We start from the raw sequence: 25,596 nt of genomic DNA, 5'->3' as shown, positions 1-25,596 counted from the left end.
ACCTTGATATCGATTTAGTTCTTCAACTATAAAAGACATCCTTTCAGACTTTAGGCTTCGGTAAGGAGCAGATCCACGGTTGATGTAAACACCTATTTTCCGGACATGTAAAAAGTGATAAGGGACTGAAATGTCCAATGATGATTTCCAGAGAAATCTGTCCGGGTGACGAGCTATCGATTTACTTGCTGGAATCTAAGAAGATGTAGTCTGTGCATAGCTGTAAATTTGAAGGATCAAAATGTAATTAGCCAGGATTAGCCTATAAAAAATCAAAGAGATTGTAGTCTAAGTCTAATAAATTGGACTAATTGCAATATCTTAGAAGTTTATTGGCCAATATATAAGTTTTACGGACTAAAATTGACCATAATTAAACCCATAGGGTCCCAAGAGTCGTTTTTAATACTTTCGGGCTTTATACGTGTTTTTCTTAACCATCAAGTCTTAATACGGGATTTGCTCCCTTTAGAGTAGTTTTCACTAATTCAAACACCTTAATTACTTATCTTAAACACATCAATTAAAATTAGAAAAGAGCATAAAGATTAGTATATGATAAAACTCTAACTCTAACTAACCCTAAACCTAATTAACTTCTATAAATAGCATTGTTAACTCACTGAGTAAGGGGTCGGAACTATGGGTGTGCAAAACCGAACCAAAACCAAAAAACTGAACCGACAAATTCGGTTCGGTTCGGTTTAAGATTGTAGGGAAATTTTGGTTGGTCGGTTCGATTCGGTTTTGAGCGTAAAAACTTTTCTAACTGTTTTACATGTAAACCGAACTGAAATAATCGACCGAACCAACTGGTTCGGTTCAGTTTGATTTAAAAATTTATAACTTTCTATTATTTTGGTTCGGTTCGGTTTTTAAAAAACACCAAAATTTGGTTCGGTTTGGTTCGGTTTGAAACGAATGCACACCCCTAGTCGGAATAGAAATACATAAACCCTAACATAGAAATTCGATCCCCTCCCCTAAGAAACCCTAGTTGGCCAAAATTTTCACACACAAATTGCACTTCAATCCAGTCCTGAAAACACTAAGAACGCTTTGATTCTCCAAGAACGCAGCCAGCACAAACTCGAAGTTGGCTTCCGCACCCATTTCGCCAGAAAAAGAACCAAGGATTCATACCGATAATTTTGAGGACCCTCTAATTAATTCCTTTGATTTTTATGTCCATGAATATGCCATGATCAATTAATTAGGATGCATGTTAGATTTAAAGTTTTTATTTTGCGATAACTGCAGTCAAATTGTCATGGTTTATTGTAGAATTGTCATGATTAAATTTTATATCTTTGCCATGAAACCGGAATATAAAGGCATGTTTTAGGTCTGCACTAATTTTTATATTCGATTAGATTCAAAATATGTAATTTTCTGCACTTAGGAAGCATGTTAGAATTAATTGCCTCGTATTATGTTCTTGGCGCGCTTGTCGTCTTTTTACCATTAAAACTGCTTTAGAAAGCATGATTTAGGACGTTCACTGCTTGTTTAATCGTCTTAGATCGATTTCCAGTTTACTTTTGTTATTTCCCTATGCGTTTGATGCTTGTCGAGCGTGTTTGCATGAAAAAATGTCGAAAAACGACTGAAAAAACGAGCGAGGAACGAAACTAATGCCCCTGCCGACAAGATGGCGTCACCGCCATCACTGTCGACGCTGCCGCCAACTATAACTGACGACGCTGCCAGTTATAATTTCCAGCGCCGCCATCTCTTCTTGGCTTCGTGTTCTTGATGAATCATGTTTTCAGATTGACTCTTAGATCTTCAATTTATCTTTTCGGGTTCGTTTGATCTCGGAATTAGATTCCGTTTAGACCCAGATTTACTGTTTTCCATGTATTTTATGTTTTTTTTTGTAACAGGCAAAGGCTGATGTAAAACGGGCCCAGAGGTCTGATAATATAACATAGTGTATAAACCGCGCCCACGAACCCGAGGCCCAGCAAACCAGCAAATTTCAGAGCCGATTACGGGTTAACCTCAACTTGGAATAGACTCTAGATCGAATCAGTAGAACCAGATCAACGAGATGCACAGCTTCGTGATCTGACCGAGAACCCGTTCCGAGAAGACCGATGGTCAAAACCCGCGCGAGTGCCAGATACCCAAAGTCAACGAGGTCAAAAAATACCTCTAATCTTGTATGTATACCAAACTGCCCCTGAGCATGCCTACAGTGTTTACCGCTTTCCAAAAGCATATCAAATTAATCGGTTAAAGGACTAATCACATAAATTAGCCAATTAATGCAATTACATGCCATCACTTAGACGTCGTAGGACTGCCATGAAATGAGTAATAACGGTTGTATAGGTTTTTCAAGATCACCTAATAAAATCAATCAATCAAACTTAGACTTCTGGTTTAGGTTTTGTGCATGTAATATATCCAGACCAGTCAGACTTTGCTACTTGTTAGAAACTTTTAAGGTTAGATGTATGTTTAAAAGTACATGCTACTTGCCTCAAATGCCAGTCCAGCTTTCCAACCAATCTTAAATAAAGCCAATAAGAATAAACCACCAAAAATAGCCTTAAAACCTTACAGGCATGTCTTCACTAATTACTCAATTTAACAATTAACAATAAAATTTGACTAAAGTATAATTAGGTTCTTCCAATTTATAACTCTTACATATCAGTCCCTACATTAAACGTATTTTTCAATTTAGTCTGAATTTCAAGACATGCTAGATTCTTATCCAAATTCAACATTTATAAAACAATCGGTTGCACACTCTATTGTGTGTGACTAACTAGGTTCATTTCTAATTGGAAATAACAGACATAAGAAACACTTTTCTTATTTTCTTAATAATTAGATCCCCATTTAATTATTAACTCCCATAAATCGTGAATGATGTCTAGCATTACATATCACGACTAACTACTCAAATAGAAATGAATGACAATGCATTCTAATGAACTAATGTCCATGATTACTGTACACTATTCATTATAAGATTCGGATCTCGACTGTTGTCATGGTCAGTCAAACACTAAATGTCTCGACCATATGACCTCATCTCTCAATTCTAATTCTTGATTAAATATGACTTTATATACTAGAAACTCTTTTCTAGTATTAAAACTCCTTCTGAACAAGTCATATTCTCCTGGCCAGGAATTTATTTATCAAGAACAATTCGAGATGGCATAAAATATTTTCCCTTTTCATCCGGAGTAATGAATCTCCTATCTCCTGATCACCTATCTCCATATACAACTAACTAGAGCCAACAGTTCTCTCGATCCTGGCTCAAGAAAGATTTAGGGATAAAAGTATCAAACGCTAGTCACCTATATACAAGATAACCATGTCATCACAAGTCGAAGGACTTATACATATAATCATGAACTAGATGACAATATATTGAATTATATGAAATACTATCTATGTGTTATCTAGAGACAGTGTTTGACCAACTCAATTTATCATTAAGTGTTTATATGTTTATTTTGATCTCCATTAGTGTTTATATATTTACATGAGACTCACTATTTTCAACCATTAGTATCTCATACTAATTTGGATAATAACCAGCGGTAATGATCTTTCTGGGATAATGTGATGTAGAGACGGATGTAAGGTAGGGCCAGGTTGGGCCTGGGCCCTACCTCACATCGGAAAAAGAATAGTTACTTAAATTAAAACTAACCTAAATTTCTGGATTAATTGTAAAATTTAACTTTGTAGAGTTGCACTTAATACGTTGCTTGGATACTTGGAGTTTATAAAGAAAATTCATCGACTTCATAAAACATTATTTTATAGTAAAATCTATGTAATTTGGATGAGCCTATAATAGTACCATTTTTTTGGTTTATAATATTTGTCAAAGTCATGAAAAATTAAAAAAATTACTATATCTTAATTAATGAATATTTTTATGAAACTGACTCTATTTTGAAACTTGTTGATATTTATAACTTTTTTTATTTATATAAATTATATTTTTTAAATAAATTAATAGGGAATAAGTTTAAAAAAATAGTTTAATGCTCTTTTAATATTTTAATTGATAAATATATATTATGGTTAAAAAAATATTTCTTAAATGCGACAAATATTATGAACCGGAGGAAGTATTAAAGGTTAGAAAGTGTATATCAAAACCTAATCATTATATAAATCCGTGTAAAAAAAGTTCACATTGTACAGTCTCTATCCAAATTAAGCTTTGATTTTAAAATTGTCTACATTTTTCTATTCAAAAACATACCCTTAATTTTATTAATCCTTCTCATAGCGAATTTGATGCATTTTTTACTTTCTATTTTATTTTAGATTAAAAAATTTAAGAATTATACATTTTGGTGTATTTTTTCATGTTATGATATTTTAATTTTTTAAATGTGCCAGTATCTTAATTTTTAGGCTGGCTTCGTCACTGATGTGATGCCTTTACTAGTAAGACCCCATCGATCCCGAACGGTCATTTATATCACTTGTATAAAAAGATATCACTCATATTCTTAACGTTTAATAATAAACTATCATAATGTGATCAAAGATAATATATAATAAATGAACACTTAGTCAAATTAATGAACACTTATATATATACTAGTTTCGCATTACGTGCTATGCACGTGGCTCGTAACGTAACTCGTCAATGAGCATATTATTAAATTTATTATAATTATATCAATTTTTTATTTATAATTAATATTAAATTAGTTAAGAATTTTTGTAAAAGTAAATATAATATATTCGGTTATTAAATTTTTTCCATACTGAATTTATTCTTCTTTTGGTTTTATAATAACCGTAATTAAATAGTTAACTTAATTTAATTAATAATATCCTTAAAAATAATAAGATAGAAATTTAAATAATAATATATTGACCAAATAGAGTATTTTAATTTTGTAGTTCAATCAAACTAAAATATATGTATTCCTGCTAATTTGGAGACAATTTAGTTATTTCTTGCATACTAAAAACTAAATTGGAGATAATTTAGCTACCTATTCTAATTAGAACTTTAATTACAATAGTGATTAATTAAATAACTAATTAGTTAATGACTATAAAACCTTTATTTAGTACTCCCTCCGTTCTTTTTTAGTTGTCCATTTAGCCAATATTGCACATATCAAGATAGTGCTTATTTTGTATTAATTTATAAAAAAATATATTAATATAGCCCTATTAGTTAATAAATACCTTTTAAATTAAAACATAGAGTCATTTATTAGGGATGGGTAAACTTGGAAGATAAGTAGCTAATATCACATGGGATTTCTAAATGGACAACTATTTATAGATAAATAAAATTGATTAAATGGACAACTAAAAAAGAACGGAGGTAGTAGTAAATTGAAAAAAATTATTCAGTAAATTTGCTTATCCCTCCCCCCATCCGTGAAAATATATATATATAGTTGCAATGGAGATTAGTTTATATAAATATATATTGATTATATGGCCCTAGAGCATATTCTATTACTAACACCAGAGTGAGGGAGCATCTTTTATAAATTCAATAAAAATGTTGAAAGTCTTGTACTTTCCTCAGTATCTAAAAGGTAGGGTGTTAAATGGTGGATTTTACAATATGGTGGATTTTAAAAATCAATAAATTCTTACAACTTTTTATCCAATTAAACATTAAATTTTGCTTAAATTTATGCATTTTATAAAATTTATAGTATTTAAAAAAACTCAGTTAAAACGGTATTTAAATTCTTTGACAACAAGAGAAATGGTTTAATTCAAAAAGTGACAAGGTGGATGAACAACTCGTAATTTGTACGATTGATGGACATGGAATTCCTTTGCCTTTATGCTGAACCACTCTTGAAATATTTTTCTTTTTCCCTTCCTCTTTCTGTTTTATTTTATTGCATTATAGTTATATATTATTTTAACTGCAAATTCAAATAGTGTTCAGCTTTACATTAATTTAGAAATTTTATTTCAAATCAATTGAACCAAAATATAACTTAGAATATAGTTATTTAAAAGAATATTCTTTTTTATAATTTAAATCAAAATCCTTAGAAAGAAGTTCTACAGTTATTAGGATATACCAAAAAAAAGGTACATGAATGATATTGACGTAAAGGAAAATATATAAATGAATCCACCGCCCTATGTACATAAAATCAATAATGTCTAAGATCATATGAACAAAAAATCAATTATAATGAAGAGCACCCAAAATGTTTGATACATGATGATAGGATCACAGATTTTGTGGATAACTAAACTTTCAAGGTTAAATCCATCTAGAGGCCCTTGTACTATATCATTTTATTCAAAAAGTTCTTGTACTATTTTTTTGTTCTTCAGGTCCCTGTACTTGGCAAAATTCCGATTTTTAGGTCCTTTTGAGGGACTGGAGGAACAAAAAAATTGTAAGTAAAGGGACTGGAAAAAACCAAAAAAGGACCTAAAAATCAAAAATTATGTAAGTAGAGGGACTTGAATAACAAAAAAATAGTACAGGGGCTTTTTGAACAAAAATGCTATAGTACAAGGGCCTCTAGATGGGTTTAGCCAACTTTCAAATATCCATCCAAAAAAAAACTAAACTTTCAAATAATTTTAAAAAGAATATCTAATGTCAATTTCTTATTTAATATCACTAAATTTTAATTTTATAAAAGACTCTTTCAATTTTATTTTCCTTATGTGGCATCTAATTTAAAAATATTTATTATGTTAACAAATGTTGCTAAATTATATATTTAATTTTTAAAAAAATATCATTGCCTTATATGACGTATAGCTAGATTGTTGACATGAAAAATATTCTCTAAATATTTTTAATTGAACGATTATAAAATTAAAATTAGATTGAAAGTACCTTTTTAGAAGGAAAAAAACTAAAATTTAATGATTTTAAAAAAAATAAAATAAAGTTCAATTTCCTTTTTAATTAGAGCAACTCAAAATTTGACTCCATAATGATAAGAATATATGGTACATTGTTATTGATCAATAACTTTAGGTTTTAAAAGTATAATCAATCATGAAATTTCAAGATGAAATTTGACTAATTGGCTGGTTTCTCAACTATTCTATTTTCCCCATTCATTATTGTATAGAGTTAGTTAAATGGTAAAACAACATCCAATACAATTCAATAGTCTTGCTTAATAATTCTCTAACTTTAGCTTTTGATAAGTTTCTCTTGCCTTATGGTAAAATTTCCTCTTAATATCACATGTTGTTCACCAAATCGATCATTAATTCAACCTGGGCAAAGAAAAAAACCTTCAAAGCAAAAGGAATAGGATAAAATTGATCAGTTTTTAACGTCAAAATATAATTAAAAATAGACTAAAACATTAGAATTTTTTAAGACATTAAACTTTCTAGTAGTCTAATGTTTTACTATTCATGTATAACCATATTTAAATACCAATGACCAAAAAATGCCAAACCTTTTATGAAAGTTTCACAAAACTTCAAACCTTTCAATTTTATCCGATCTGAACTAAAACACATGATTTCGTTTCAATTTTGTCCAATTATGTAATTTTACTCATGTGGTGCATGCGTGGCGCTGATGTGACATGCCACACATCAGCGTCACATAAGAAAAATTGTCTAGTTGGACAAAATTAAAACGAAACCATGTATTTCAGGACAAATTGGATAAAATTAAAAGATTTGAATTTTTGTGAAATTTTTCTGAAAGGTTTGACATTTTTTAATCATTTGGCTATTTTTAAACGCTTAAACTCAGATGTTTTATATAATAGGATCAATCTTTAAAAATAAATGTTTAATTATATTTCAAGTTAAAAGCAAAAAATTTATAGAGAATTTTCAGGCTTACTATGAATTTCAGAACTATCTCCCACTTTCTAACACCATCTCGCTCCATGATTTTCTTTCGTAACATACTTGCTCAATCTAACTAATATGGTGCATGGGCAACGAGGGTCATTAGATATGAAGATGAGGGGAACTTTATAAAAGAATGGATTGTAACTAGTACATCTAGATAACTTGATTAGTCTTGCGCAATGTTAGAAACCCATGGCTGGCCCAGCATATGCATTTTTTTAGCTATCAAACCAAAGCAATTACATGAAATGTGAAGAGGAAATCTATGTGATCGTTGATTGCAGAATATTTGCAAAATAGGGCATTTTGCGAGCTTAAACTACCAGCTGTCAACCGATATTGATTTAATCCACTGATCTGTTTAACTTTAAGTATTATATATATATATCAGTTAGTTGTCAACAAAGTTAACAAAAATATTAATCAAACTTTAAATCAAGCAAACAATGCCTATACGATAATTAGAGTCGAATAGACTCTAAGTCCTAATTTTGGGATGTCCATGTGAGAGACTTAGCGGGCAATTAATCTTGAAGATCACTGAACTTTCAATTTTTTTCATTTCAGTTATTAAACTATTTTTTTTTATTTTAATCACTTGACTTTCATTTTTTTTCGTTTGGTATTTCAGGCCAAAAATGCTTAGGTGTAGGGGTGTAAATGAACCGAGCCGTTCGCGAGCAGGTCGGTGTTCGGCTCGATAAGAGCTCGGTTCATGTTCGTTCGTATTCTAAACGAACCGAGCTCGAACTTGATTTTATGTTCGTTAATATAAACGAGCCGAACACGAACATAGTGGTGTTCGGCTCGTTTATGTTCGCGAACAGCTCGAATAAGAGTTCATGAACAAACTCGTGAACGAGCTCGATTAAGAGTTCGTAAACAAGTTCGTGAACGAGCTTGTATATAGTTCACGAACAAGCTCGTTTAGAAACTCGATTAGGTGTTCGCGGACTAATTCATATTTAGATTAATTTGTATAATTATGTTTCTAATTTATTCAGCTCATATTCATGAACGAGTTCGATTAGATTGTTTTTAATTTATTCAGCTCATATTCGTGTTTGTTCGTTTAGAAGTTCGTGTTCGTTCGTTTATCCGCTAAACGAGCGGGCTCGCGAACGAGCTCGTTTAGTATTTATCGAGTTCGTTCGCGAGCTTGTTCGTGAACGAGCTCGTTTAGTATTTATCGAGCTTGTTCGTGAGCTCGTTCGCGAACTTGTTCATTTAGCGGCTAAACGAACGAACACGAGCTGAACACGAACCGAACATGAACACTATAAAATTTAAATGAACCGAACATGAACACTCTGTTCAAAGCTCGACTGAACATGAACCGAACATGAACATCGTGTTCGCTAAACGAACTGAACATGAACACTCTAAAGTTCGGCTCGGCTCGGTTCATTTACACCCCTACTTAGGTGGCAGCCGGAAATTGACATGTGACAACCGGATTTTACAATTTTTATTTTAAAAATCACACATACATAATTTCACTTTGAAAATGACTTTTTGGATCAAATAATGCATATATGGAAAATTTTCGGGTTAAAAAAATTTAATTCCGGCTGCCACCTAAGTATTTTTGGCTGGAAAATACCAAAATGGAAAAAATGATAGTTCAATGATCAAAATGAAAAAAAAAAATTAGTGACTGAAATGAAAAAATTCGAAACTTCAGTGATCTTCAGAATCAATTAGTCAGACTTAGCCATTAGACTAAACCCTCAAGTAAACCACCCAGCCTCCTTCTCTTTTTGAATGGCCCTATATTTTATGTATGGCAGAATAGTTCATTTTATGCCCAAATAACATTATTCCTTTTACTTTTCTTGTTTAAACAACACTTTCCCCACGTGCATATGAAAGTTTAGATTTTGAATATTCCAAATCAAATGAAGACATTTAAAGAGGAAAAAGTAATATAATTTCAAAAAAGGAAATGTAGGATTATTTTTTAAATTTATGAACACTTTTTTTCAAGTACATCATAACATTTACTACTAAAAATAATATTTGTACAGACAAAGTTTTAGAAATTTGAGATATACTAACTATAAACTAGAGATTGAATTTTTAGGAAGGAGTGTTAATGTTATTATTGAATAAATGAAAGTTGAATTAGTTTATTTATTAAAATATGATTTATCAAATATTTATAAATGATTTTTGGATTTTTCTGCCAATTAAATTTAAAGGTTAATTATCCCATGAAGTTCGGTATAAAATACTATTTTCCTCACGAAATTTTAAAAAATACTATTTTTTTTTCTTCACGTGTAAGTTTTCTTTAACTAAAACTCCTTTTTACATAGAGGTTTTAGTTAACTCAAGGAAAAATAGTAAAGTTTCAAAATTAAGGAAAAAAATAGTATTCGGTAGGAGATATAGTAATTAATCCTCAACTTAACTTTAAACAGGTTGTCTATAATAATTTTTTTAAAAATAAGATTTAGTTTGTTTATTTTTTATGTATGGTGAGATTAGTAAAGTAGGCTAAAAACAAAACAACTCTAACAAACCGAACAATAGCAAACCAACATGAGAGGTTTCTCTTTACAATTAAAATTTAATGGCGATATATAGGTTATTTAATGATGATAAATAGACTACTTAAAAATTTATTTTATAAAAATAATATTATAGAGTTAAGCACCAAAGTAGGAGTGTGCACAGATTCTGAATATATATCTCTAAAACCGAACCGAAAATCGAACCGAAAAATATCCGTTAACTATTGACTTTTTCCGAACCGAACCGTACCGAAATTTTATTAATACGGTTCTGGATCTTTTATGAATAACCGTACCGACAATCAAACGGTACTGAATTAAAGTACCGAACCGATTATTGATACGGATCTGAAGATCCAATTTTTAATATCCCCGATTTTTAATTTGGTTCCGGAAATTTGTCAATTTTCGGATTCCTCTAAATCGTGCTCACCCCTTGACCTAACATGAGAAGAAAAGCATACATAACTTCTAAAAGAAAAATCACGCGTATGTTGCATTAGTAGAATTGATTGAAGCATTCAAATCAAGAAAATATTGAAAGAATTCAACAAATTGCAGCTCTGTAATTCTCCATGGCGGCGCAGAGATTCTTTAATCAGACTATGGTCAATTGCATTTCTTTTATTTTATTATTAAAATATTGGCAGACTACATAATTTGAAAGGGAAAAAAATATGTTGATAATTTTTACCGGTAAATTTGACCCATTTATTTAAAAATATAGAAGGAACCCAAAATAGACATTAGGTACTCAAACACCTTCAATTTTTATACAAATAGGTTTTATATCCTTAAATTTCAATTTTTGTACCAACATTAGCCACGTATGATTCGTGGATATATTTACGAAGATATAAAAAAAATTAATTATATCGCTAATAAAATGCAGCCAATGATCTTTATCACCTGCAAATTTACTTTTTTATATTACACTATAACCATAGCACCCAATCACCATTTAAAATAGGGTTTTTTTTGTTATAAATACCCATGATAGGGTAAAATATTCTCCAAAATACTGTGTCAAAGTTTATTTTTGAAAAATACTGTTTGTACATTTTTTTCTTGTAAAAATATCTTTTTTTTTCAAAAATATTTTTTTATTATAAAAAATACAGTTTGGTTAACCAACTGGTTACTAACAGATTTTTAACGGTATATTTAAAAAATTTATATTTTAAATGAACAATTTAGGTTTATTAAGAAAATTATTAACGCTAAACTACAAATTAATTAACTATAAATTTATTAACGGTTTACTAACGGTATTACTATAATTAAATTTATTAATTTTCTTAAAAAGTAAAGTTTGTTTAAAATACACAATTCAGAATTTACAAACAGTATGCTAATAATTTATTAACGATACATCAAATAAAAATCATTACGAGTATACTAACGGCTAACACATCGTTTACTAACAGTGTACTAAAAATAAATTTATTGGTTACTAATGATTTATTAACGATACATTCAAATAAAAGTTATTACAAGTATACAAACGATTAACCTAACGATAAAATTATTGGTTTACCATTAGTGAACTATTGGTTAACCAACAATATAACCATTATAAAAAATACACAAATTCATCTACTAGGCAAACCATTAATAACTTCAGATTGAGATTTTTTAATTCTGCCGATGATGATATTGCTGCTACTTTTTTCAAGATCGAAGAAGATGAAATTGAAGCACCGTCGGACGTGAAGGTGGACGTGGATCTGTTCGACCATGTAGACACCAAGATAAGCAGAATGAACACATCGAATACAAATTCACATTATGAATTTCATCTTTTCATTTAGAACACAACTGACAACACTCGTCCCTTAAAATAACATTAAAAATAATTTTAAATAAACTTAATTTTGAAACACAGATTTTGAAAAAAAAAAGTCCAACTGTGCAAATTCCAATTAAAAAATTGTCCATGAAGAAGCAATTTAGAGCAGATTATGTAGATAGAGAGATGAAGAATTTCTAATACAAACTTTTATTTTTTGCAATTCAACCAAATTGTATTTTTTTTTCAATTCAAATCATCAATTAATTGATTGAATTTTCTATCAGTGATTTGAATCGGAAAAAATAAAATTAGCAATCTAACTGTAACTTCTAACCGGATCAGTGCAGCCCTTTTTAGCAGACTGCTTTGAGCTTCGACCACCACTTTTTTCGAGATACTTCTGATGACACTCTTCTGCTCTGTAAAATCTCTTCGCCGGTGAAATCTTAGTCACAATTTACTCTTCTGCTCTGTAAATTGGTTCGGTTATAGCCGGAGCACCATCACTGTCGTCTGGAGGAGCGGATTGTCGTTGTCTTTTGGAGGATCGGTCACTGTCGGATCGGTTCGGCGTTTGCTCCTCTGCCTTCAATTGCAGTTTGATTTGAAAAGAAATAAAATTAGGGCGAAGGAATAGCTTTTAGTATTTATCAAAATCAAAAGAATAAAACTAATAAAAAAGAGTCCAAGCCATATTTATCAAGAATTATACTCATACCGTAAAAATATCATTAAGTTTGCTAAGCACCGTGTAATTTGTAATTAACTCTTAATCTTTTTCAAAAAAAATTACAAAAGCCCATGCATAAGTCTAATTATATTTTTTTATTATTCTAAAAGCAACTTTTATATAATACATATAGAAGTTATTACACTTGAAAGCTTGCCCCAGTTGCCAATCTCTAATGATATGTGTATGAGGTTGAGGGTGCGACCCTCAACACTCACGGGCAGTGTCTCTATTTAAAATATATTTAATATTAACTCCCGCTAATCCCCGCTAACAGTTAGAGTAGGCTATCTTTGATAAAAAAAAGAAAAAAATATAAAATTTATTTATATGATAAAATTATAATATGTTTATTTTTGTTAACGTAGTTTAATCAGTGGTGAAAAAAAAACCAGTGGCCATATTGGTACGTTTATCATTTAAATTTTTTAAAATTTATTTTAACTGGTTACTCTCTATTTAAAATATTTGATTAAAATAAAGTATTCATTAAATATGAAAATTTATGTTAAAATTAAAAAACACATTAAAATTCGGAATTATTTAATTATCAAAAAAAAATTCGGAATTATTTTGGCAATCAAGCCAACACCATCAAACCATAATTTGTTAGTGATTTGCAAGTGACATAGGATTTATAAAATTTCATTCATCCAAGATTGAGAAATAATAATATTTGAATAATGAGTAAGTAAAAACTTTAGAAAATGATTGTACTTGAAGTCCATATATAAAACACCGACGTATACGTACACTCTCCACTAACACTATCGCTACTTATTTCAATATGCCCACTCACTCTAACACTATCTTCCTCCCCCGCTCTCTCTCTCTCCTTTTTCTGCTACTAAACGACGACGCTTTCCTCGCTGTCAAGATTCCCTTCTCCCTTATCTCCCCCTAACCCTAACCCAATTTTCTCGAGAACCAAACGCCCCTTTACCTCTCTAATTAACCCCCTAATTCCCAATGGGTTGTGCTAGCTCCAAGGTTGATGATCTTCCGGCAGTGGCGTTATGCCGTGAGAGGTGTAGTTTTCTTGACGAAGCGATTAACCAGAGGTTTTTATTAGCTGATGCTCATAGAGTTTATATTGAGTGTTTAAAAACTGTTGGGAATTCTTTGCATGTTTTTATCCAGCAGGATTATGGCGGCGGTGGGTCGGGTTTGAATTTACCGTTTACGCATAAGAAGGTGGATCCGGTTATTGATGAAGGTAGAGGCTCTTCACCTAAGAAGAATCGTCACTCGCACTCGAATTCGGGTTCGGGTTCCCATCTTCATTTTCATTCGGATTCTGAGGAGGATGACGATGACGATTCTGTTTCGCATATTCATCACTCTGATCATTCTTCTCCTTTGCATGATATGGGTGGTGGTGGTGGGCATATGCAGTATATGGGTTCTGAGTATATGGGTATGCAGGATATGTATTCTGGCGGCGGAGGTGGTGCTGGTGGTGGAGGAGGTGGAGGTGGGTATTTGCATATGAATTATATGAAGAATAAAGCAACATCTTCGGTTGTTTATGAGCAGAGACCTATGACTCCTGAGACTGTTCGTTTTGGCGAGTATTATAATAATAATTCTAATAATAATCCTTATCAGGCGAATTACTTTGGATATCCTAATTATTATGGTGATGGTGGTGGTGGTGGTGGTGGAGGGGGAGGTGGTTACTATGGTTCTCAACCTCCTCCTTATGGATCTATGCAGCCGGCGGCAGCTGTGGCTTCATCTTCGAAGCGGCCACCGCCGCCACCACCGCCCCCTCCTTCGAGTTCACCGTGGGATTTCTTGAATTTGTTTGAGAGTAATGAGAGTTATTACCCTGCTTATACTCCGAGTCGGGACTCAAAGGAGTTGAGAGAAGAGGAAGGGATTCCTGATTTGGAAGAGGAGAATTACCAACATGAGGTTGTTAAGGAGGTTCATGGTCATGAGAAGTACGTCGATGGTGGTGGTGGTGGTGGGGGTGGTCCTAGTGGCGGTGTTTACTCGTCGAAATCAGTGATGATGGATGACGGTGATGCTAAGGGTGGTGGTGGTAGTAATAGTGTTGAGGCTTCACTTTATCAAACTCGACCTAGTGTGTCTATGGAAAATGAAGGATTGGAGTATGAGGTGCATGTAGTGGAGAAGAAAGTTGTCGATAATGAGAGGTCGGATGAGCATAAAAATGCTGGATTTAAAAGAGGAGGTGGGCTAAGAGATGTTTCTCAAGTTGCTTTTGAAATCAAGATTCAATTTGAGAGAGCTTCTGAGTCTGGTCAAGAAATTGCATTGATGCTTGAAGTTGGAAGGCTTCCTTATCACCGTAAGCATGGTAAGTTTAATTGGTTTGATCTCTATCAGCTTTTGTTGTTTTGGTGTCAATTAATTGTCCTCAACATTTCAATTATCCAACTTGAATTAACTACATGAGAGTGCAGCTTTGTTGGTCTTAATTTGAGTATCAAATGCATTTAAGTGAACATGAATTTATTTAATCGGTCATTTTAACTTGAAAATTTATGATCTTTGTGGAACAGTTTCCAAGATGTTGCAAGGAGTCACTCCTTCGTTATCTCTAATATCCTCACAGCCATCTACTTCAAAAAGTACCGAGGCATCATCCTCCGCTGATAAGGCTGATCAATTTGCAATTGACGAGGATTTGTTAATAAGGTCGAAAAACCTTTCTTCCACTTTGCAGAAGCTGCATCTCTGGGAGAAGAAACTGTACAGTGAAGTTAAGGTATGCTGTGTGTTGCTGGTTTTTATCACTATAAGCCATACGCCTTTTTTGTTGTTTATATGTCCACAATTCAGGGACATCATTTCTATCAGCACCGACTTCTTTTTCAAATCTTAGTCTTTTCAGAATCTTATTGCTCATTCATCTATGCTGGTTTATCTTCCAGATATTTGCTATATAAGATTGGTTTGTCCTAATCTTTTGATTTTTTCCTTTTTTATAATGCCTTTGTCAGACAATAATTGTAATAGACTTACAAGCTGCAGTTTATTCAGTGCCATGACTTTAAAGAAACATATTAACAACTTGTTCTTGCATACACAATGTTCATTGGTAATGTTTCTTGGTCTTTTAGTAGTATTAAACTTCCTGCAATCTGGGTTCAAAACAGCCCAGGAAAATAATGATTCTGCATTCTCTTGTCAAATAGTTGTCTTTATGCTTCTTAATCAGAGTCGGGATAATTCTTTACTTGTGCAGACTGAGGAGAAAATGCGGGTAGACCATGAGAGGAAGCTTCGTAAACTGAAGCATTTGGATGAGAGAGGTGCCGAGGCTCATAAAGTTGATGCAACTCGAATTTCGATTAGGGATCTGTCTACAAAAATAAAAATTGCAATTCAAGTTGTAGATAAGATATCTATCACAATAAACAAAATTAGGGATGAAGAGCTATGGCCGCAACTAAATCTATTGATTCAGGGGTATGTTCGCATTTCTTCAGCCTCCTTTTTGTTTTATCTTCTGTTCTTAACTTGTTTAAGTCATTTATTTTTTATGCTTTGAGCAAAAATTCATTTGTTATCAATGCCTTTAATTTTCATTATGATGGGTCTAGTCTAAATAACTGTATCTGTCCATTTAATTGTGTTAATAATTTTTTCACGTACTTTTCTTCTGTTACCAGCATGTTTAATGTTTATATGGTTGGGTCTGAAATGGTGTAGTCAATACATTTAACATAAGATTGTTTCATATTCAGTTCACTAGATTCTTTAATTTGCATGAAACTGCAACTAAAAAAAGTTGGAGGGATTTTTAAAAGGAAAAAGAAGTTGAGGGGGCCAATTAAATAGAAATTTAAACTTGTGGACTATGTTTGAAATAAAAATAAAGTGCATGCCCTGGCTCCGCCCCTGATACTAGGTCTATAGTGGGATGGCTATTTGAGCGGGTGTCTGTCAGTAAACAATGTAAGCTATATGCTTTAACAACTAAAGAACACCTCAGCTAGGTAAAGGCTATGTCTTTACATTTTCTTTAATAATTTATTCCACTCCATTGAAGGTTACCGGTTCTTGTTCACATATTTATACACAATGGAAAGTTATGTTGTACTTTTACCTGTTGTCGTAAATGCTTATATTTTGTGACACACATAACACTCGGAGGAAGATGAAGATGAAGAAAATGGTTCATGTGCATCTGATGTTCAAATTTAATTTTGTAGATAAATCATGTTTCTGTTTTGATGGCAATTTTGGCCTTTATAATCATCAGGTTAACCAGGATGTGGAAAAGTATGCTGGAATGCCATCAGTATCAGTGTCAAGCTATTAAAGAAGCTAAAGGATTAGGTTCTATCGGATTGAGTAAAAATTCTGGTGATGAGCATCTTACAGCCACGTTGAAGCTTGAGCATGATCTTCTTTGTTGGACTTCTAGCTTTTCTAGTTGGATAGGAACCCAGAAGGGATATGTGAGAGCCTTGAACAATTGGCTCAGTAAATGTCTATTATATGAACCAGAAGAAACTCCAGATGGAATCGCTCCCTTTTCACCCGGCAGGATAGGTGCACCTCCAGTGTTTGTCATATGTAATCAGTGGGCACAGGCTATGGATGCAATCTCTGAGAAGGAAGTCATTGATGCTATGCGCAGTTTTGCCTCAAATGTGCTTAAGCTTTGGGAACAGGATATACTAGAAATGCGGCAGAGAATGACGGCCAACAAAGATTTGGAGAGAAAAGTTAAGACTTTAGATAGACAAGATCAAAGGATACACAAGGAGATTCAAGCATTAGACAAGAAAATTGTTCTTGTTGCTGGAGATGCTTATAGTCTCTCAGTGGCTGGAAACATTGTATATCAGAGCGACACTAGTAACAGTAGCCTACAAGGAAGTCTACAACGTATTTTTGAGTCCATGGAGAAGTTCATGTCTGAGTTGACAAAGGCATATGAGGAGCTGATTCAACGCACTGAAGAAGAAAGGCTTGCCCGAGAGCATGACAGAGTCTCTTAGGACAGTTTGGAGCAAGTAGAATGAACATCTCTTTGATGTTGCTTGTCGTGCAATTTTTATTCCCCTGATATATTGCATGACGGAATTGCTAGAACTTATTATATGAGGTTATGCTGTTCCCACTCTTGGAATGGTGTTCTGGTTGATTCAAGGTTTCATCTCTCGGGGATGATGGCGGGTCTTGGTTCTGTTCCGATTCATATTTCCTGCTTAGATTTTTGGAAAGGGTACGAGTTGCCAAGGAGGTGTGATAATATCATCTCGTTTGCGTCATCAACCATCAATGGCCGTAAACGCATTGAGCCAAACACTGCAAGCAATTGAAATCATATGAAGGGCCTATAAACTCATACTGATAAGAATATCGATACCTCACAAGTGATCGACAATGATGATGCCAACATCGTCCAGTGCTTGTTGACGCCGTATCGACAAATGATATTGATTTGCCTTCAAGCACCAAGCTTTCATGGAAGGATCGCAGGAATGGGATTGACAATTCAAACAATACAATCTGGTCACTCTATGTAAAGCAGATTTCTCTTCGATTTTGCATGAGGATGAGTTCAGATGTAGGCGTAAGGGCTGTGTAGAGTGACGCAAGTCGGAGAAATGCCCTACGATCGGATGTATGGTAAAATAGCTTCACTTGTTTCTTTTTTTTTTCAACTATTTATTTGTATTATTTTGTACAGGCATTTTCACTGAAAAGGCTTACAATAAAGAGTATTTCTGAAAATGTGCCCACTTTTAAGAGATGTTGCCTATAGATGGCATAGAGTACTCTGCAATTTCAGGCTGCTCAAGCTGTGCAATCTTTCACAATTTTTTTTCCTATGTTGATAGGCTCATCATGTGTTTTTGTTACTCCCTAGTTTTCTAGCTATTCTGACCAGATTCTGTCAACAATTTATGAGTGGTTTGACATTATAAAATTCTTGTTTTTCAGTTGCAGTATAAAGTTTTGGTTTCTTTGGTTTGGTTCGATCTTGAAAGTAAAAAAAATTTAAGCTCCATCAAATCGAAAAAATAAAACCAAATTGAAACAGATAATTTAAATCGAGTGGTTCACTGTGAAATGATATATAGTTTTGTAAGTTTTGAAAAGATTTGAAATTCTGCTTCGGCTTGAATCGAATGTATGGCCAAGCGCGGAACTACCCGACTATGGTAGGCTTCAGCTCAAGCTGGAATCAGATCACAGAGGTCAATGTTTTAGAAATAGATGTAGGTTTGTAGTGAACTCAGATTAGAGGGAGCCAGAGTTTTGAAATAACTCATTCCTTTTTGCTTGACTTTATTCTGTGTTGTGAAATTTTCTTATTTATTCTTGCACATGCTGAATGCAGTCTTATTAATAGAATTTTTATTGGTTCAACAAATCAAATGAATAAAAAAACAAGAAGAAAAAACAGAAAAATAGCAAGGGACATGATTTTTAGTGGATATTAAAGCAGTACTATGGAATAATGGAGGTCTATTTTTTTTTTAAATCAAATTATGTGAGGTCTACTTTTTAGGACAATTTGGTTGTTATGCATCATCACTTCACTTTTAGTTCCGTAAGAAAAGCTTGCGATAATTGTTGCTGCACAACCGAATTATGTGATTCATTATCATTGCATGATTTCAACTCAAATTATTTGAACTCTCATTTTATAATATAGTTTAATTTTTTCATTTTTTATAATGATTTTCAAAATAAGTTTATTTCTACCCCTCTATTTTTAATAATTACTATGATTTATGAATGGTTTGAAGTGCCCAATGAGAATTGCATAGTGTTGTATATAAGTGTGTTTTTTTTTTTTATCCAGTTTGTATATAAGTGTGTTGAACTTTAAGTATTTTAATATTTTACTATAACTTTATGAGTCGCAAGACATTTAGTATATTTTCCTCTTCAATGTGCTGTCGAACATATGGTGATGTGGGGAAGTTCTTTTTGTTACTTTTTGTATTTTCAAGATTTTATATTCTTTTCGCTGGATTCAAATCTGAGGATTCTAGGGCATAATGGTCGTATCGTATAATTTCCTTTTATGGAGTATATATTTATTATAGGCTAAAGTTATTAAAAATATCCTCGTGGGTTCAAAAACTTTTAGATGGCGTAAAAAACTTTTTAAGTTTTTTAGAAAGAGCAAATAAGTCATTTCAGTGTATTTTTTTTATCACTGAACCTTTCACATTTTTAGTTATTTTGTGGGTTTTCTTAAATATAAGTGTTTAATTGCACTGTCTAAAAACTTTGAGGGTCCAAATGATAAGAAAGTAATTAAAAGGACTTCCCTTAAAAATTGAAAGAGTTTTTTTTGTACCGTCTTTTTTTATTAGGCTTAACCTCATCTTTTTGATTTATGGTTGGAAGTTTTAAAATCATCAATTTTAATTTATTTTCACATTTCAGTTTTTGTTGTAGCCATTTGTTTAAATTGTAAAAAACAAATTCGAATATGCTCTTTATGTTCGAAAATCTTGACAGTAAAAGACAGATTAGAAAAATATGAAGTAATACGAAAGACATATTTGATTTCTTTTTTCACTAATTTAAACAAGTGGCTATAATGAAACTGAAAATTGAAAATTGAGAATGAGCTATATTTGACGATTTTAAACTTTAGGCCATAAGCGGAAAATGTTAAAAAAGTGGTTTATCTTTGGATAATTAAACCTATTATAAATGTGATAAATTTACACCTAAATAGATTCCTATGATCGTGTGCAAATATCAAAATTAAGACTTTCATAAACTCTAATAAAATGAATATAATGAGATATGAGTGATCCTTGATTAGCTGTTTTTATTTGGGAATGAGAATTATTAATTATTTGGTGGTCCATCATAGTTGATTCATTTGCTTCTAGTGAGCATACGTAAAATCGGTATTTGTGATGGCGGAACGAGAATTCAAATTTAAAAGGATCGAAATTTTCGCCTTCGGCTATTTAAAAAAATAAAACGATAATAAACACCATTTAAATATGGTAATTTGTACTTGTAGGGCTAGTTTTAACCGCCCCCCTAACACTTGTAGGAGGCGGCTATAATGCCCCTACAAGAAAAATACCTTTAATATATGTTTTTCTTAATTTTTTCGGGCGAGAAGGGTTAGTCGACCCTCCTGATTCTCCCCTGGTTTTGGCCCATGATTGTTCGACACATATTTTTATTTGCATTTTATAATTCCTCAAAAAAATCCCGACTTTTTTATCATCTTTTCAATCCTACCATGACGTTGAGAACTGGTCAATTTTATCTTATTTCACATTTTCTTATTCAAGTGTACTCTGAAATATTAAATTGACATCTTTTTCATTTGAAAAAAATTCAAGAACATTCTTCATGTATAGCATATACTAATGGTATATGTTGTAAATTTATTTAAATTTAGTTAAATTAATTAAAAAATTAAATTAGTTTTAATTTGATTATAATAGTTTTTAAAAATAAAGAATTTATTTGTACTTTTTTGAATAGAAATGAGTCTAATTTTATCTTTAAACTTAGTTAATTGAATGATTTCATCCTTTAAGTACAAAAGTTGTCAAAAATTAAAAAATTGAGATATAATTGAAATGATAAAATGCGAAACAAGGTAAAATTAAACAATTTTTATGGTTAGGGTAGAATTGAAAAAGGGCTAAACGGTCGGATTTTTTTAGAGGAAATTAGATCAAACCCGTACTTAATCTCACTTATACGAACACGCTTGTCCTCTTTCCAAAATACATCACTTTTCTTCCTCCCTTTTTGTTTACGTTTTTAATTAATTAAGATTTTAAAAAATATGGGCCATCATGCATTTTCTCCATCGTCCTAAATTGACATCTGAATATGCTCAACTTATCAAAATATGTCTCTGAATCTAAAGCAGAGAGGCACTGTTCTAGTTACCAATTTAATTATGCCTTTGAATTTGAAGTAGAGAGTCACGATCAACGATAAGAGATTGAGCTTAGAATCGTTGCCGTCGATACTAACGCTTGTTGAATCCACAACTCTGAGTTTCTCTGTATTAGTGCTCTATAGTGGATTTTTTTTGTTATAATTATGATTTTGAAGAAGGTTTAGCCATTTTAGAGATGTGTGTTATGTTAGGAAGGAGATGTTAGCTCCAGTTTTAATATTTAACTTTTGCACATATAATGTTTGAAGAAAAGTCTGAAAGAGATTTTTGTACTGGTTATGTATTTAATTTTACACTTATAATACAATTCAATAATTTAGTTTTAAGATGAAGAAGATGAGGATGTTAAAAGAGTGGCGAGTTGAAAGTTCAATAATTATAGTTTTAAGAGCTAATCTTAATTCATGAAAATTCAATAATTATAGTTTTAAGAGCTAATCTTAATTCAAGCCATGTTAGTAGAGGACATAATTGTGGAAATTGGCTTATGATAGTGAACCATTGGTAAACTGATATTAAACTGTTAGTAAAAAAAAATGGCTACGTTGGCATTGGTTTTGTTGATCGGCGATAAAGGCGATTATGGCGGGTTTTGGTTCCAAAAAATTAGATTTAATTTCGTATTTTCTTCCTCAAGTTGAAGCATCAGCTCGTTTCAAGTTCAACTCTTTTTATTATTTTTTAAAATAGAAGAAGAAGGAAGATTTAAAGCAGAAGTAGTAGAGATACAAGTATGGCGGAACTTGCACTATGTTTAATGGTTTTCAAATATCGGAAATTTTTCTGCTAATGATGATAGAATCATTTGAGTGATTGCTTTTCTTGATACATTATTACTATTTGGATGACCCATTGGTGGTTAAAAAAACCCTTCTGGATCACTGTTTTTACAGTATCATCATCTATTTTTAGATGGCTAACTCAGCTTGTTGAGGAGCCTTGTATTTTGTAATTATAATGATTCTATCAATGATGTTTAGCCTGTGATAAAAAAAAACAAATTTGGATACCAATTTGTAATTACCCTTATTTATTAATTTGGTAATACTTTTAAATATATAAATTTTGGATAATTGCTCATGAAGGTTACTGTACTTTTATTTTTTATTTCAGTTATTAAATTTTAATTTTTTGCCACTAAATTTTAATATTTTTTCATTTTGATTTTTTCTAGCAAAAACTGATTAGATGTCAGCCGGAATTTATTTTTTTTAACCAAAAAACTTGTCATATATGCATAATGTGGCTTATAAACTCCCTTTCAAAATGGAATTATATATGTGATAAGTTTTTCAAGTAAAACTAAAAAAATTCTGCAGCGACATGTCAAAATCCGGCTTCCCCCTAATCATTTTTTTTCCGGAAAAAGATAATAAATTATTAACCACAATGACTGCTTTAATGTTACCATTGCCCATTTTTAATTCCAGGGTTTCTCTTTGAAAGTTATCACTTAATAAGTTTCCATATCAAGGCTCAATCCAAAGGGGTAAGTGTCCCAAAAGTAAATTAAAAGGGATTATCTGTTCAATTTTAAAACAATAAGGGTTTAATTGTTCAATTTAAAATTAACACGAGGGCTCAATTGTGCCTAAAAAAAATAAAAAGACTGATATGTACATTTGAAAAAAAATCGAGAGTTTTTTTTATACCTTCTATCTAAAATTTATTAATTTTATTTATTTAATAATATACTTCATGTACAAAATCATATTCTACATACAATAACAAAATAAACATCGTATCTCAATTAAAGTAAATAACTAGCAAATAAAATGCTAGAAACAAATAACTAGAACTAATATAAAATATGCATTAGCATGGGGCTCAATTTGAACATGTACAGGTTGACGGACATGCTTCTCTCTCTAAAAAAAATCTTCTCTCTTCTCTCAAAAAAAACACAAAACTAAAAATCATTATTTTAAGAAGGTGATTTCGGCCTTCTGGCTGGAAACCACTTCCTTCACTCCTTTTTTTTTTCCTTCATTTTTTAATAAAATTTAGTTAGTTTATTTTTGCAATAAAATTCTTAGTTGTAGATCTCTCTCATATTCTAGTGATTTAAAAAAATAATTTTTTTAAAGGAGATGGTTTTTTAGGAGATGGAAAACCACCTTCAAGTCTTTTTTTGTTTTTTTTTAATTATTTTAGACTTATGATTTTTTCCCCTCTTAAATGGTTGGAAAGATATTTAACCCGATTAAGGTTGTTGGGTTCCTTAAGTAGTTTTAAGATCTTCAACTCAAAAAGAAGAAGAAATAAAATCCTTAATTTTAGTCTTTTGAAGAAACTATTTTTTTAGAGAAAGTGGTTTTTTAGGGGTTGGAAACTACTTTTTAATTTCAACTAGTGGTTTTTTCAAACTTTAAAATTGAGGTATTAATTAGAAGTATTTTTATTGTTTTTCTTTGATTTAAATTATGTGTTGGTGCTTTCTAATGTTATTTTTAGATCTATCTCGTTTGATTCATATTGAAGATGCAGATATAGTTTAAGGAACAAGCGGTTTCACGGTATAATCGAATGTGTCTAAAGAATTAAGACCCCGCGTCTTGGACAAAGCGCCGTGTTTAAGTTTTGCGGAATTTCGGCTAATTTTATTCCCTTTCGATTAATGTTTTACTTGTTTCTTATAGCTCCATATATATTTTGTTGGTAGATTAGAGTTTTGAAATTTCATATAAGTTGGTTGTTTATGACTTTCATCTTGTATTTTAATCTCATCTATAAATCTATCTTTGGAAAAAAAAATTGAACATGTGCGGAAAGCATGAAACATGTATTCCTAAACAATCATCGAACCTAGGTTTCTAGCGAAATACAAATAAAGTGTTGATTTTATTCCATTTTACATGCACAAAGTTTAAACTATAACTATATAGTGAGATCAACTTTACCATCTTGAAGACCAATACAACCATTAATTACAATTTATATGCTAAGAAAGACGCAAGTAACGTGATTTATTATGAGTGTGGAAACCTGGGTCATATTAAACCAAAATGTTGAGGAGGCGCCAAATGTCCATATCACAAGGAAAAAAAGAGCTATGTGACCACATGGGAGCGATTTTCAATCTAAGGGTGATGGCCAACGCGAGGAAAAGCCAACTTTTATTCTATGGCCTTTGAAAAGGAACCGATGAAAATCGAATTCCAGCATAATACAATGAACCGAATCACATAGAATTCTCCCACTAAAGTGAATCCTAATGCTCGCCCAAACAAGCTATGGATGAGTCTTACAAGGCTCGCTCACTAAGAGCAACTGAGAAGGTTTGCTAAAACATGAGTAACCAAATCCAATAGGATTCACAAGATTTAGTAATCAAATCTGACATGACTCGTCAAAGATCTGAATTCTAAATACAATTCAACTACAATACCAAAAAAATAGGAGATTCTAGAAGACCCAACACTACTAGAAAACATCCATTTAGCTACAGATTTTTCCGTCACTAAATTGCCAAATTCCGTCGCTAAACGTGTTTAGCGACGGATTAGTGACGGACAACGTCCGTCATTATATATTTGGTCGCAAACAAAATTTGCGACGAAACAAAAAAATTTGCGACGGATTTTAAAAATTTACCGACGGATTTAAATTCGTCACTATTTTTTTTAAAAAAATTAATTAAAATCGTAAAATAAAATATCATTTAAACGGTCGCTCACCGTCACTAATCCACCTGCGATAGACCACACACTGTCACACACCTGCAATTTTCGCAGACTTTCAAACTTTCCAATAGGTCATCCATCCTCCCATTACTCCACCATTATCTCTTTAACCATATAGTTCCCCCGCGCGTAGCTCCATTTTACCCTACTCATAT

The 25,596-nt window shown here is 31.9% G+C and overlaps 1 protein-coding gene across 1 annotated transcript; it reads left to right on the top strand.

The window, feature by feature from the left end:
- Positions 1 to 13,622: 13,622 nt before the first annotated feature.
- LOC126680619 (protein ALTERED PHOSPHATE STARVATION RESPONSE 1) lies at positions 13,623 to 18,795 on the top strand. The gene is made up of 4 exons (XM_050375770.2): positions 13,623 to 15,191; positions 15,397 to 15,602; positions 16,083 to 16,306; positions 17,103 to 18,795. The coding sequence occupies exons 1-4, from the start codon at positions 13,835 to 13,837 to the stop codon at positions 17,845 to 17,847; spliced, it is 2,532 nt and encodes an 843-aa protein (XP_050231727.1). The 5' UTR covers positions 13,623 to 13,834; the 3' UTR covers positions 17,848 to 18,795.
- The last annotated feature ends 6,801 nt before the right edge of the window (positions 18,796 to 25,596 follow it).

Source organism: Mercurialis annua, linkage group LG5, assembly GCF_937616625.2.
Source record: "Mercurialis annua linkage group LG5, ddMerAnnu1.2, whole genome shotgun sequence".
Classification (NCBI taxonomy): Eukaryota; Viridiplantae; Streptophyta; class Magnoliopsida; order Malpighiales; family Euphorbiaceae; genus Mercurialis; species Mercurialis annua.
The sequence above is the reverse complement of the archived record's forward strand: the minus strand, read 5'-3'. Positions and strand labels throughout refer to the sequence as shown.

Excerpts from the sequence above, each read along its gene's own strand:
- LOC126680619 (XM_050375770.2), top strand. The coding sequence starts at position 13,835 with ATGGGTTGTGCTAGCTCCAAGGTTGATGATCTTCCGGCAGTGGCGTTA. Across the intron at positions 15,603-16,082 it reads AACTGTACAGTGAAGTTAAG|ACTGAGGAGAAAATGCGGGT; the intron begins GTATGCTGTGTG and ends TTACTTGTGCAG. Across the intron at positions 16,307-17,102 it reads CTAAATCTATTGATTCAGGG|GTTAACCAGGATGTGGAAAA; the intron begins GTATGTTCGCAT and ends TATAATCATCAG.